General features: G+C 53.9%; 1 protein-coding gene across 3 annotated transcripts; it reads right to left on the bottom strand.

Moving 5' to 3' along the window:
* Window positions 1-38: 38 nt before the first annotated feature.
* Window positions 39-6,734, bottom strand: RASL10A (RAS like family 10 member A). Of its 3 annotated transcripts, XM_003905384.3 has the most exons (3): window positions 2,116-2,967; window positions 934-1,058; window positions 39-650 (listed from the first exon to the last, which is right to left on the bottom strand). In XM_003905384.3, exons 1-3 carry the CDS (start codon window positions 2,332-2,334, stop codon window positions 383-385), a joined length of 612 nt encoding a protein of 203 aa, XP_003905433.1. In that variant the 5' UTR covers window positions 2,335-2,967; the 3' UTR covers window positions 39-382. The 3 variants fall into 3 exon arrangements, with proteins under 3 accessions (XP_003905433.1, XP_009215302.1, XP_009215301.1); XM_009217038.4 differs by lacking the exon at window positions 2,116-2,967 and adding an exon at window positions 6,385-6,734 and having other exon boundaries at window positions 39-1,058; XM_009217037.2 differs by having other exon boundaries at window positions 39-1,058.
* Between the last annotated feature and the right edge of the window lie 8,099 nt (window positions 6,735-14,833).

The following is a 14,833-nucleotide window of genomic DNA, read 5'->3' as shown; positions in this document are numbered from 1 at the left end:
AAGCGTTATCCCGCCCAGCCCAGAAATCCCAGGTGCACTCAATTATTTTCCCGTTTATTATCCTGCGATAGGAGTGGCATAAAGAATATGTCCAGTGAAGCTCCAGGAGCAGGCCTCGCGTTTCCAAATTCATAGCCAAATCCTTTCCATCCAGTGGATTGTGACCCACTGAGGTCCCAGAAAGGACTGGTCATCTCCAATGGAGCTTGGGACCTGGTTGGGTCCAATGAGGTTCAAAAAGAGGCCCGTCGCTTAGGCCTCATCCAATCAGGGCAGAGATTGCTCTGTCCAGTCTCAGTGAAGTTGGGCGATCCTGTCCAATCCACGTCCCGGGTTGTCCCAGTCACAAGGTGGGGCCCATGGATCGCACTGTCCAATTGGGTCACATGAGGCTGCAGCGCGCTGGATGCAGCGCCCCCTGCAGGCGCAGGGCCGGGTGTGCAGGGCGCGCGCGCACCAGAGCGCAGCGCAGCAGCTCGCGGAAGAGACGCAGCACGTGCCAGTTGTACTTGGCCGAGCACTCGAGGTAGCCGCAGCGCCAGCCCCTGCGCACCAGGGCGGCCAGCGCGCGCCGCGGTCCGAAGCGCAGCCGCTGCCTGTCTCGCTTGTTGCCTACCACCAGGATGGGCGCTTCGGGCGCGCCCGCCGGCCTGGGGGCCGAATGGAGATGAGAGACGCGGTGCCGGGGACCCCACGGCCGGAGAATTCCCCCAGTGGGTATACACACGCAGGCGCATTCCCTTCCTACAGCCAGAGGCCCTCCCCGAACTCCAGGCCCATGTGGGCAAAAGAGCACATACAGCTGAAGACCTTCCCACGGGCGAAGGCCTAAGACCCGGCCCACGACGTTGGGAGACCCTACACACTCCCCTCAGGCAAAGGCCGGGCCAGACCTGCCCTAGCTCCCCACCGCCAGACCTGCCGCGCCCCCACCTGGTCTCCGCGATGCGCTGCCGCAGGGCCTTCACGTAGTCGAAACTGTCCGGGCTGCAGATGTCGTAGACGAGCACGAAGGCGTCCGTGTCCTGCAAGCTCCAGTCCTTAGGGTCTGGCCACTCCTGGGGACAGGAGGCCAGGGTTTGCGGAAGCCTCCTTTCCACTCTCCCGCTCTGGAACCCTCTGCAGGGGCCTGGACGCTAAACCTAGTTCATCCTCAGGCCAACATCACCTCCATCCAGACCTCTGCGCCCCTCCCTCAAGTTTCCCGGGCCCTGTCTCCTCATGACCACCAGGGTAAAATTTTCCAAATCGTGCCTGGAGCCTGTCAGCCACCCTCCTACATCCTTGGTCTCCCCTCTGTTTACCCAGAATCTTCCTCTTTTCGGCTTTCCCCAACTCGGCTCAGGCCACTCTCCTCCCTAGATGCCTTCAGTGCTTACCACTGCCTCTAAGACTAATTCCAAAGCCCGTGGCCGCCCGGAGCCCCGTGGTCCACCACGCCCCCACGTTGTCAGCTGTAACCGTTTATACCCCTGGCGTAAGCACCTGCTGGTCTTTCCACCTGCTATGCTTTTGCCACTCCCTTTACTCAGAACTTCACTCGGTCTTCCAGGTTCAGCTCAAATGCCACCCCCTCCAGGAAGCCCTGCTTAATCCTGTCTGCTCTTTCTTCTTCACTGCTCTAGGGTCGGAGGTCTGTCCTTTACTTTGCACAAATTACTAAACGAGCCTTCGCTCCAGGGCACAGGAATGAGGGGGCAGAGAATGAACCCCTCCACCAGCCCCCGTAGTAAGTACACCCCTACTCCTGACCCCAGTCTCTCCCATTGTAGCTCTGCTCAAGGCCCCAAACACAAAACGCCACACTCGCGGAATGGCACCGCTATGCACCACCACGAGCTGCTCCACACCCCCCAGCCGAGGCAGGCAAAGGTGGAGTCGCTCTCAGGAGCAAGGGAACGCCCCTGGGCAAAATCGCCCTGCCTCCAGCCTGGGCTTGGGAGTCTCCATGTCGGCGGGAAGGGCTGAAACTCAACTATCCCAGGAAGCACACACATCCCTCCATACCGGAGCACAGCCAGGCGCCCGAGGCCTCCACGCGGACACGCACGTGTGCACCGAGCACGCACACCCCTCACGCTGTCACACGCCCCTGCCCGCTCCTCGAGCCGCTACCTCCGGACCCCCAGGGCTCGAGCCGGGGCCAGCGACGTCGCCGTCGCGGATGCTTAAGTCGTAGACGGCGCCGTCGAGCAGCACCGCGGGTCGGTAGAGGCGCGGCCCGTCCGTGGGCCGGTGGCGCTCGGGGTAGTCACCGAACAGGAACTGGCGGATGATGGCCGTCTTGCCCACGCCCGGGGCGCCTAGAACGGCCACCCTCAAGCTGCCCCCCATGGCCGGCCGGCGCTGCCGCTCTCCGCTCTGGAAAGCCTCATGGGCCGGCGCCGCGCCGTGCGCCCCCCGGCCGTGCGCCCCGCGCGCCCTGCCCGGTGCGCCCCGGCCCCGCCGCGCTTCTCGTCGACCCCGGAACACGGAGACTGGAGAGGGCAGGCCCGAGGCCGGAGCTGGCGGCGGGAGGGCGGACAGACAACGGAGTGGGCAGACAGGTGGCGGACTCGCGAGCGGCTCGGGCGGGTGCCGAAGCTCGGGAGAGAGCAGACCCGGAGCGGCGCTCAGACACTGCCTCCGCCCCGCAGCGCCAACCCAGGCGCCGGCGGCCGCGCGGGGCCCCGAAGTCCGCCCTCCTCGCGGCACGGGTCCCGCAGCGGTGCGGGGCGCGGGGGGCAGCACTGCCTCCCGGAGCCTCTGTGCCTCTGTCCTTCTCTCGCTTCCGCGCCTGGAGTCGCCGCCCCAGCCGGCGGCGCGAGCGAGCGGGGCCTCCCGGAGGCGGCGATGAGGTAACCGCCCGCCCCTCCCACCTTCCCCCACCGCCCAGAACGCCCCTCCCAGGAAGGGTTGCAGGAAGGTGACTGGGGGACAGAGATGCCGGAGAGAGCCCACCCCTCCGCGTGTCCCGCTCCTCTCACTCGCTCCAAAATAGAAGCCCCTTCCCACCCACGGCCGCGGCCGCTCTTCCAAACACTGCTCGCCCCCACGCTGGCACCCGACAAGCCCCGGCCCCGGGGTCAGGCCGCCCAGGGTCCGAATTGGGGGGGCGGCTGTGTGACCTTGGGGGAATCGCCGCACTGCGCTGGGTCTGTGCTCCGCATCCATCACAGGCAGACTCCTCAAGAGGCTCCGACCTTTTCTTGAGAGCCTACTATGTGCCAGGCCCTTTACTAAGCTATTGCCTACGTGATTCTCGAACCGACAGCCTCAGCCTGGCATCGCTGGTTGAGAGAAGAGGAAACAGGCCCCAGAGGGGAATCTGCAAGGTTAGAAGGGCAGTGGGGGGGGCCCTTGAAGTCTCCTCTGAGGTCCCTCCTACCTTCCTCCTGCCCACGGGGGTAAATGGCCCACACTAGACAATATTCAAACGGCCGTCCTCGAGGGGAAGTGGGGACAGAGGGTGCCGAGACCACAGCGGCTTAGCCCCAGATCCCTGTCCCAACAAGGCTGGAGGTGACTAAATAGAGAAAGATCCAGAAATTGGCCCACTCCACCGCCCTCACTGCTAAGGTCACGTTTCCTGCGTGACTTGCAACCCGTAGGTCCCCTCAAAGGGGTGCAACCTCTTCAAAACAGGCGCCCAGAGCCCAAGTTCCCCTTCCTGGAGCTAGTGGAGAAGCTCCTGCCCCATCACAGCTTGGAAAGCCTAGGTTAGCCCAGCCCCCCATCCTCCGCCTCTGCTCTCCTCCCCGCTATGTGGGGCTCCCACATCTCTGACCTGCACATGACAATGCTCAAGAAATGGCCGCAATGCACAGATACCTCTGCACTAAGGAGTTCATTTATTCATCCCCTCAACAAATATTCCAAATCTTATTGCTTGTCAGGAGGCTGAAATGGATTTAAAAAACAGAAAACAGAAAAAAAAAAAAAAAAAAGTTCTGCTTTGGGAGAGAGGGTTCTAGAACACATGAGATCTAGGGACTGTCAAAGCACAGACAATGTACCCACCCCAGCCCAGGGGAGGTAGAAGAGCTAAATCCTGAAGCGGGAGGAGGCACATCCTCCAGGGAGCCTGTCCATGATGACAACCAGAAAGTGTCTCCAGAACAATGGCTGTGCTTTCATCCTCTCATGCTGGATCAGGGACCAGGATCTGCTTTCACTCCTCTCCTCAGCCACTAGGGAGCTCAGAACCACCTCTGTCCAGTGTTCCAGGTCTTCTAGCTCAGTGAGTGGGGACTGCTGCCTTCATCTTTCTTTCCTACCATGATTTTTCCTTTCATTTGATGTCCTCTTTCACATTGTAACTTTTCAGACTTCTGGGTTTTGTTGTTGTTGTTTGAGATAAGGTCTTGCTCTGTCACCCAAGTTGGAGTGCAGTGGTGTCATCATAGCTCACTGCATCCTCAACCCCCTGGGTTCAAGTGATCCTCCTTGCCTCAGCCTCTCAAATAGCTGGGACTGCAGGTGCATGCTATGACATCTAGCTAATTTGTTTATTTTTACTTTTTGTAGAGGCAGAATCTCACTATGTTGCCTAGGCTGGTCTTGAACTCCTGGCTTAAGCGATCCTCCCTCCTCAGCCTCCAAAAGTGCTGGGATTACAGGTGTGAGCCACCACATCCAGCCAAACTTCTGAGTTTTTGACTTTTCAGGCTTCTGGGTTTTGTGAGCTGCTTCAATTCCTTTGGGGAACAAGGCAAGGAGTAAATAAGGCACTCAGCAACACAACAACAAAACCCAGAAGTCTGAAAAGTTGACACTAGGACAGTCCTGTTTGTTTTCAGATGGAGTCTCGCTCTGTCACCCAGGCTGGAGTGCAGGGGTGCGATCTTGGCTCACTGCAACCTCCACCTCCTGGGTTCAAGCAATTCTCCTGTCTCAGCCTCTAGAGTAGCTGGGACTACAGGCACACACCACCACCCCCGGCTAATTTTTGTATTTTTTAGTAGAGACAGGGTTTCACCATATTGGTCAGGCTGGTCTCGAACTGCTGACCTCAGGTGATCCAACCGCCTCAGCCTCCCAAAGTGCTGGGGTCTCAGGCGTGAGCCACCGTGCCTGGCCAGGACAGTCTTTTGTAAGCTCTTCTCAATGCTAGGCGCACTCCCGCCCACCCCTGGGTATTCTTTCTCTGGAAAACCTTCCTTGCTTCTCCTTCTGACACTGCAAACAGAGCTGTGTGTGAGGCATCTCTGGCTCCCAGTATGTGTTTTTGGATGGCAAGGGGAAGGGGCACTGTGGACTGGGAACGTCCTAAGGCTCCCATGAAGTCCTGTAAACCCCACAGCATACCATGTTCCCTAGGAGACTCTCACAGAAGTATTCCTAGCAGCAGTGCCCCTTTATCAAGCGCCTGCGATGTGCCAAGCCTGACCCACAGCTTCGCACTCACTGAGGCTCCCAGGGATGCCATGATTGGGCCACAGTTGCCCAGCAGGAAAATGGCAGCACAGGGGCCGGAACCCAGGCTCTTGGGTTCCAGAGTCCAGCTTTCTGAGAAGCCTGGCTTCATCTGGACCCAGAGCGTTCTCGAAGTGCTCAGCTGGAGCTCAACCCCCAGTGACCACTCAGCCCCTTGTGGGCAGGGGCTTGGGGGAGGTCTCTAGGCCTCGTGGAGCCCCCCATCCACAGGGGCTGAGCTGAACCCTAGTGGGAGTGTGCAGCCCTGTGCCAGGCTTCCCAAAGACCAGCAGGCTGGGGGACTCAAGCTGCCTGTCTGCCTGGGATGTGGATTTCAGGGTTCTCTCATCAGTCCCCTCACTCCTTCCCCAAGGAAAGGCTGCGGGGCTTCTGCCTGCTGCCCTCCTCCAATCCCTATTCTCCAGGGGCCTCCTGGGCACTCCTTGAATGCCCCTATCCAGGGCTCCAGGGACTACCTGCCAACCATGCACGCATCTGCTCCTTCAGCAGAGGAGACTGGCACTAGTGGCCAAGGTGGTCCTGCCTACCCTCTGTGGCAGGGAGAAAGAGACAGACAAGCAGCTAGGCAGGGACAGGTGAAGACAGGCTCTCTGGGCCGGTTCAGGCCTGGGGAGATGAGGAGGCCTAGGGGAAGCACCAGCCCAGTGGCAGTTGAGGGGCTTATACTGAGCCCCAAAGGATCAAGCCACAGATGGTGGGGAGGGCTGGGCAGGGACAGGCACCAGGTGGGGAATTCTACTTTCTCCAGTTCATTGCCCACAGGCTCCTAACACCAGCCACCTGGCCTTCACCTGCGTGCTTCTTCCCAGCTGGGCCTGATTCCGGCCCATCCCTGGAGTCAGGCACCCCAGACTTCATCCAGCTCCCAAGGGGTGTTTGTTCTGGACTCCTTTGCGGGGCCACACCAGTGACCACTAATTATGGTCTGGCCTGGCCATGAATCATGGCTCCACACCACCAGTAACTCACCTCCTGGAGCCACGAATGGGGGGATCCTCCACAGCTCACATGCTTGGGGTATAGTGGGGGGACATCCTCATGATGAATCTCACTGATCACAGCCAGGCAGCCTCTTGAGGGCTGGGCTGGTCTTCCAGCCATCAGGATACAAGGAGGCTGGGCAGGGCTGGGCTTCCAAGCCTCTGAAAGTTTCTTCTCTTGGATTTGAAACCTCTTTCCAGAACTGTGTCATCTGTGCAAGTTACGTTCTCTGCACCTCGGGCTGGGGTGCAGTGGCTGACACCTGTAATTCCAGCACCTTGGGGAGGCCAAGGCGGGAGGATCGCTTGAGCCCAGGAGTTCCAGACCAGCCTGGGCAACGTAGTGAGACCCCATCTCTATAAAAAAATTTTAAAATTGGCCGGGTGCAGTGGCTCGTGCCTGTAATCCCAGCATTTTGGGAGGCCGAGGCATGGGGATCAAGAGGTCAGGCATTTGAGACAAGCCTGGCCAACATGGCAAAACCCCATCTCTATTAAAAATACAAAAATTAGCCAGGCGTGGTGGCAGGGGCCTGTAGTCCCAGCTACTCTGGAGGCTGAGGCAGGAGAATCACTTGAACCCGGGAGGCAGAGGTTGCAGTGAGCCAAGATCACGCCACTGCACTCCAGCTTGGGTGACAGGGCAAGACTCTGTCTCAAAATAAATAAATATAAATATAAATAAATTATATATATATATGAATAAATTAGCTGGGTGTGGTGGTGCACACACGTGGTCCCAGCTACTCGGAAGCTGAGGTGGGAGGATCACTTGAGCCCTGGAGGTCGAGGCTACAGTGAGCCATGATCACAACACTGTACACCAGCCTGGGCGACAGAGCAAGACCCTACCTCAAAACAAGGCCGTGGCTCGCCTGTAACCCCAGCACTTTGGGAGGCCGCAGACCGGCGATCACGAGGTCAGGAGATCGGCATCTGGTCCTGGCTAACACAGTGAAACCCCGGCCTCTACTAAAATGTACAAAAACTTAGCCGGGCGAGTGGCGTGGCTTCGTAGTCCCAGCTACTCGGGAGGCTGAGGCAGGAGAATGGCGTGGAACTCCGGGAGATGGAGCTTGCAGTGAGCTGAGATCCAGCCAATGCACTCCAGCCTGGGTGACAGAGCCAGACCTCGGCTCAAAACAAACAAACAAACAAAAAAAAAAAAAAAAACAAAAACCACCTCTTCTTCTCAGCTTCTTTCTCTGTGAAGGGAATATTAATTTTCTGGACTTCACTGAGCTGTGGGATGCAATGAGATGATACAAAGAGAAAAAACAAGACAACCTGTTAAGTGTGGGGAGATAAAGTTTGTACATATAAAACTTCCATTTTTATATGTAAATGGCTACAAATACAAAACATAATGGAGGCATATGTGTGTATACGTGGGTAAAGAGACACACATATATTTTCTAGCTATGTCAGCTGAGGGCCTGGAAGAAGTGACACCCAGTGGCATGAATACATCCAGCATCTAGCTCTTATTTTTTTTCCTTTTTATTTTTTATTTATTTATTTTTGAAACAGGGTCTCATTCTGTCTTCCAGGCTGGAATGCAGAGGCACAAACACGGCTCACTGCAGCCTTGACTTCCAGGGCTCAAGCAATCCTCCCACCTTATCCTCCCTGAGTAGCTGGGACCACAGGCACACACCACCACACCCGGCTAAATTTTTGCATTTCTTTGTAGAAACAGGGTTTTGCTCATCTCAAACTCCTGGGCTCAAGCAATCAGTCTGCCTGGGCCTCCCAAAGTGCTGGGATTACAGGTGTGAGTCACCACACCCGGCTGCTCCTGGTTTCTCTTTTCTTATTTTTTTTGAGATGGAGACTCACCCTGTTGCCCAGGCTGGAGTGCAGTGGCGTGATCTCAGCTCACTGAAACCTTGGCCTCCGGGTTGAAGCAATTCTCCTGTTGCAGCTTCCCGAGTAGCTGGGACTACAAGCGCCTGCCACCACACCCCGCTAATTTTTGTTTTGTTTTGTTTTGTTTTTGAGACAGAGTCTCTTGCTCTGTCAGCCAGGATAGAGTGCTTTGGCATGATCTCGGCTCACTGCAACCTCTGCCTCCTGGGCTCAAGCAATTCTCCTGCCTCAGCCTCCCCAGTAGCTGGGATTACAGGTATGAGCCACCACGCTCGGCTAACTTTTGTATTTTTAGTGGAGACAGGGTTTCACCATGTTGGCCAGGCTGGTCTCAAACTCCTGACCTCAGGTGATCTGCCCATCTCGGCCTCCCAAAGTGCTAGGATTACAGGCGTGAGCCACTGCGCCCGGCCTGGCCGCTCTTGGTTTCTAATACCGTTCTCCAGTGAAAGGAACCAGGCTCCTTGGAGAGATGACTGCTTCTAGGGATGGGGCAGGACCAGTACAAGATGATCCTGGAGCAACTTATGGTGGCAGAAAGGAAGGAAGTGCCCAAAAACGAGGATGGTGGTATGTCACAGGGACATAGGAACCTTCCAGAAGGAGCTCCCAGTGGCCAAACCTGCAGCAATTCAAGCAACAAAGTAAATAATGTTATATGGGATTAAGCTCAGATTATAAAATAAATATCCATGAGTCCAAACTGATATAAATGACTGAATAAATAAATAAATGTGATCATTCAGCTTGCTTGCTCCCAGGGAAAAAAAATACGTCTGAGAAGAAACAAGTCTTCCTTAAAGAAGAATTCCAAACACTTTCATGTAGCTACTTCCCCACCCCGCTTTCCAAAGTGTAAGCTGCATTTACTTATTCGCTTCCAAAGAATACAGAAAGGAGGATGGCCGGGCACGGTGGCTCATGCCTGTAATCCCAACACTTTGGGAGGCCAAGGCTGGTGAATCACTTGAGCCCAGTTCAGTACCAGCCTGGGCGACATAGTGAGACCTCCTCTCTACTAAAAATAAAAAAATGATAATAATGAACAAAATTAGCCAGGTGTGGTGGTGTGTGACTGTAGTCCCAGCTACTTAGGAGGCTGAGGTGGGAGGATCAATTGAGCTCCAGAGGTCAAGGCTGCAGTGAGTACCTCTGCACTCCAGCCTGGAGGACAGAATGAGACCCTGTCTTAAAAAATAAATAAAATAAAAAAGAGAGGGAAAAGTAACTTGACAGTAGAGAAAACTGCAAACATGCAAACATTACCTTGGCCAGGCGATCCAGGCAAACGTGAGGTGACAAGAAATGTCGATAGAATGTCACCCTGATTATGATGCGAAGGGAAAGGCACCTGTGTGGTATTTTTTCTAAAAAACCATAATCCCAGGCTGATCACGAGAAAACCACTTGACAAAGCCAAACTAAGGGACCTTCTACAGAACGCCCAAGCAGGACTCCTTGAAACAGTCAAGGTCATGAAACACCAAGAATATCTGAGAAACTCTCACAGATATAAGGAGACATGAGTCCCACGTGGAATGTGGGATTCTGGAACAGCAGGAGGACACGAATGGAAAACTAGTGAAACACGAATACAAAAACGAAACAGGCGGCCAGGCACGGTGGCTCACGCCTGTAATCCCAGCACTTTGGGAGGCTGAGGCGGGCAGATCACTTGAGGTCAGGAGTTTGAGACCAGCCTGGCCAATATGGTGAAACCCCGTCTCTACTAAAAATACAAAAATTGGCTGGGCGTAGTGGTGTGTGCCTGTAATCCCAGCTACTTAGGGGGCTGAGGCAGGAGAATCGCTTAAACCAGGGAGTCGGAGGTTGCAGTGAGCCGAGATCATGCCACTGCACTCCAGCCTGGTGACAAAGGGAGGCTCCATCTCAAAAAAAAAAAAGAACTTTACATGAAGAAAAAATATTACAGAGATGGCCGGGCGCGGTGGCTCAAGCCTGTAATCCCAGCACTTTGGGAGGCCGAGGCGGGTGGATCACAAGGTCAGGAGATCGACTATCCTGGCTAACATGGTGAAACCCCCGGCTCTACTAAAAAATACAAAAAACTAGCCGGCTGCCAGAAGCCGGATGCCTCAGAACCCAGAAGCTACTGGGAGGCTGAGGCGGAGAATGGCGGAACCCGGGCTGAGCCGCAGTGAGTCGAGATCGCTGCCACTGCACTCCAGCCTGAGATACAGTGAGATCTACCAAAAAAAAAAAAAAAAAAAAAAAAAAATATTACAGAGACATAAAAGAAAACCTGAATCAATGGGAAAGCATCTACTCCTGTTCTTTACATATAAAGAGCCAATATTGTTATTGACATCATTACAAGAAGGTCATTCTCCATAAATTAATGTAAACATTTGATGTGATCCAAATAATATGATCAATTTTTTTTAAAGACAAACTAGTTGTAAAGTTCAAATAGAATGAAATGGGAATAAGAGGGTACAAGAAGTTATCAAAACATGGCTGGGAGCTGTGGCTCACACCTGTAATCCCAATGACTTGAGAGGTTGAAGCACGAGGATTGCTGGAGCCCAGGTGTTCGAGGCTGCAGTGAGCTATGATCGTGCCACTGCACTCCAGCCTGGGTGACAGAGTGAGACCCTGACTCAAAAAGTAAAAAAATGGTTGGGCATGGTGGCTCATGCCTGTAATCCCAGCACTTTGGGACGCTGAGGAGGGTGGATCACTTGAGCTCAGGAGTTCGAGACCAGCCTGGGCCATGTGGGGAAACCCTATCTCTACAAAAACCACAAAAACTAGTCAGGTGTGGTAGCTCTCACCTGTAGTTCCAGCTACTTGGGAGGCTGAGGCAGGAGGATCACTTGAGCCTGGGAGGTGGAAGTTGTAGTGAGCTCAGATCAAGCCATTGCACAACAGCCTGGGTGACAGGAGTGAGACTCTGTCTCAAAAATAATAAATAAAAATAAAAATAAAAGTTATCAAAACATGAATAGACAAATTATCTGGTATAGAACAGAGTCCAGAAAAACACCCAAATATATGTGGAAATTTAGAATATGATAAAAATGGCATTTCAAATCTGTGGGGAAAAGATGAATTATTCAGTAAATGGCATGGAGACAAGTGGGGAACCATCTGGGGAAAAGGGGAAGTTGGATCCCTACCTCATTCCTACAGAAAGCCCAGATGGAACAGGATTGAAATGCAAAAATGAAGAGCAGACAGTACTAGAAAGAAAAAATTAAAAGAAAATTACATCTTAAAAAGCCCAATTTCAGCATGGAAAAGTAAAAAGCAGTAACAAAATAGGGAGGAATAATGGTAAATCAGTAAGAAAAAGATCAATAATCAGATAGAAAAATGGCCCAAAATGTGAAGACAGCTCACAGAAAGGGACATACAAGTGGCTCAAAAACACATGCAAAGAGACACACTGAAAACACGGGAAGGGCCAGGCGCGATGGCTCACGCCTGTAATCCCAGCCCTTTGGGAAGCTGAGGCAGGCGGGTTATTGAGCCCAGGAGTTTGAGACCAGCCTGGGCAACATGGCGAGACCCTGTCTACAAAAAAATACAAAAATTTGCTGGGTGTGGTGGTGCGCACTTGGAGTCCCAGCTACTCTAGAGGCTGAAGTGGGAGGATCACTTGAGCCTGGGAGGTTAAGACTGCAGTGAGCCGTGATCACACCACTGCACTCCAGCCTGAGCAACAGACTGGATTTTTTTGAGACCCTATCTCAAAAAAAAAAAAAAAAAAAAAAAAAGAAAAGAAAAAAAGGAAAAGAAAAGAAAAAGAGAAAAAAGGCCAGGCGCGTTGGCTTACACCTGTAATCCAAACAATTTGGGAGGCTGAGGTGGGCAGATCACCTGAGGTCGGGAGTTTGAGATCAGCCTGGCCGACATGGTGAAACCCCATCGCTAATAAAAATTTAAAAAATAATTAGCTGGGTGTGGTGGTGTGCTCCTGTAATCCCAGCTACTCGGTAGGCTGAGGCATGAGAATCACTTGGGCCTGGGAGGCGGAGGTTGCAGTAAGCCGAGATTGCACCACTGCAATCCAGCCTGGGTGACAGAGGAAGATTCTGTCTCAAAAAAAAACAAAAAAAAAGGCGGCTAGGCACGGTGGCTCACGCCTGTAATCCCAGAACTTTAGGAGGCAGAGGCGGTCGGATCACCTGAGGTCAGGAGTTCAAGACCAGCCTGGCCAACATGGCGAAACTCTGTCTCTACTAAAAATACAAAAATTAGCCGGTGTGGTGGCAGGTGCCTGTAATCCCAGCTACTTGGGAGGCTCAGGCAGGAGAATCGCTTGAGTCTGGGAGGCGGAGGTTGCAGTGAGCAGAGATCGTGCCATTGAACACCAGCCTGGGCGACAGAGTGAGACTCCATCTCAAAAAAGAAAGAAAAATGAAAAAATGAAGAAAAAAAAAAAGGCATGAGGACACTCTCTGTAATGGGTTAATAATGGAAAAACCTCTGCTATATAAGCCCAACATGTATTCTGTGCTACCATTTCTACATAAGAAGGGAAAAATTCCACATTAGGCAAAGCTGAGTCTCTTTGGATAATGACATTGGTTTCCTTTGGGGAGGAAAATGAGGGAAAGGGGTAGATTTTTTACATCGATTTTGTCTTCTGGATTTCGAACCATGTGAGAATGTGTTACCTTTTCAAAACAAGAACAAAAATAGAAAATGCATCTTGGGTATACCCTCTGGTTCAGCAGTTCTGGGGCTGGATCCTATAGCTACGTCCCTGCCCATGCAGAGGGTGTTATGTGGGAGGTACTCGCTGCAGCATTGCTTAGGGTGCAGAAACAGCCTGAATGTCCCGCAGCAGGGACTGGCTAATGGTGGCCCATTCACACAAGGAAGCCTGAGGCGGTCTGCTCCTACAGATGGGGAAAGAGCTTCAGAAAGGACTGTCAGGTCAGAGAAGGGATGTGCTAGCAGTGCCTAAGTAGGCCATCATTCGTTTAGTAAATCTCTACATGGATTTGCTTATACACATGTGCAGAATATCCCTGGATGAAAATCGAAATCTAGCAATAATGTCTGCCTTTAAGGGAGGAAAACTAAGGACTGAGGATGGGGTGGGAGGGAGAACTTTATTCTCTGTCCGGCTGACCTCACTCACCATGGTCCTGAATTACTCGCTCCATAAAAACAAACACAAACTACTAGCTGAAGATTAAACAATGTAAAACCAGGTCCCGTGACAGCCTTGGCAGTGTCTGTTGCACAGGGGAACCCATCAGCCCTTGGGTATGTGTTGGACCCTCCAGAAATAACTGGTTGCTGTTGTTGGATTTCCTGATTGGCTGGGAAGCTTCAAGACACTGGGGAATCTTTCCAAGAAAAGCCAGGGAAGTTCCCTAAACTGCCAGATGCCAAGGCCTCCAGGAGGCAAGGCGGGGAGGCCTGAGGGCGCCAGGACCAGGAAGTGCTACATGAGCAGGAGGGAGGCGGCCTGTGATGACCCTCAGAGGTGAGGGAGGGACAGGGAAGCTGAAGGGTACAGATTGGCTATGCCCTAAAGCACTCTTCCTAAAGGCCGGGCCCCAAAGGAGCATCCTGTGTGTCTGTTCTCCTGATGCAGTAGTGTGGAGGACTGGGAGCATGATGGCCCTGCCTGCCTCAGTTTCCCCGTGTGTAGACTAAGCCGCTGCAGTGTATGCTGGGTTCCCTTATGCTGAGCACTGTGGGGTGAAAGAGGGCCCCAACTGGTGAGGCACCGCTCACGATCACCTGAGGCTTGAGCAGACTCATTCAAACACAGGTGTCTAGGGATGGTTCTCCTTTCTCGCCAGCTCTCCTCACCCAGGTGGCTTGTCCTGGGCCTCCAGTGAGGACAGCAATCCCACACTTGCCCTCTTCAGACCTTGCGATGGAGGGGTGGGGAGGTGAAGTGCTGAGCCCCCTGAATGGCTGAGCTGGCAGGCCATGGGTGTGGCGGCCCGTGCAGCTGCTTCCCAGGCAGTGTTCCCAGGTGTTGAGCTCAGAGGCGGCAGGCGACACAGCAGGGTGACAGTCCCTCTCATTAAGGGTTCACCAACCTCTAGTTCCATGGCAGGGCAAGGACTCCAGCTGCATTTGGGCAGAGACTCTCAGGCGAGGCAAGAACCAGGGTTGTGCAGTCAAGGACCTTGGTTGGTTCTGGACTCTGTGGAGGGGCCACAGCTGGGCATGCAGCTCAAGCCCTTGACCCTGGGGTCCCCAGGGCAGCACAGTGACACCACAGAGGACAAAGGTGGGGCAGTGGAGGGCCAGATGCTCCTGTGATGCCCTGTAAGAGGGCAGGCTGTCTCGCCCAGTTCCCGGCAGCCAGGAAGGCAGCGGTGTGTGTGAGGTGGGCAGTGTGTGGGGAGCTAAGTACAGACAGAATACGAGGGAGCGGCTGGGGCTGAAACAGGCTGAGGGGAACCTGGGCTGCTCCTCCCTCAGAAGCAGGCCGAGGCCCACCAGCCAGGAGGCAGCTCAGCTGATGAAGCCCTGCCTAGGGTCTGGCCACCCTTACCTGGGAGCTAGGCCAGTGCCAGGATTGGGGCCATACAAGGTGTCCTCAGTGGCGGCTGGCCTTGTCCACACGCCCA

The sequence above is a fragment of the Papio anubis genome, chromosome 16 (genome assembly GCF_008728515.1).
Source record: "Papio anubis isolate 15944 chromosome 16, Panubis1.0, whole genome shotgun sequence".
Taxonomy (NCBI): domain Eukaryota; kingdom Metazoa; phylum Chordata; class Mammalia; order Primates; family Cercopithecidae; genus Papio; species Papio anubis.
Note: the sequence above shows the minus strand (reverse complement) of the source record. Positions and strands in the feature narration are given on the sequence as shown.

Coding starts and splice junctions, on each gene's coding strand:
- RASL10A (XM_009217037.2), bottom strand. CDS start 2,334: ATGGGGGGCAGCTTGAGGGTGGCCGTTCTAGGCGCCCCGGGCGTGGGC. Junction 1,059..2,115: donor CGAGCCCTGGGGGTCCGGAG/GTAGCGGCTCGA, acceptor TCCTGTCCCCAG/GAGTGGCCAGACCCTAAGGA.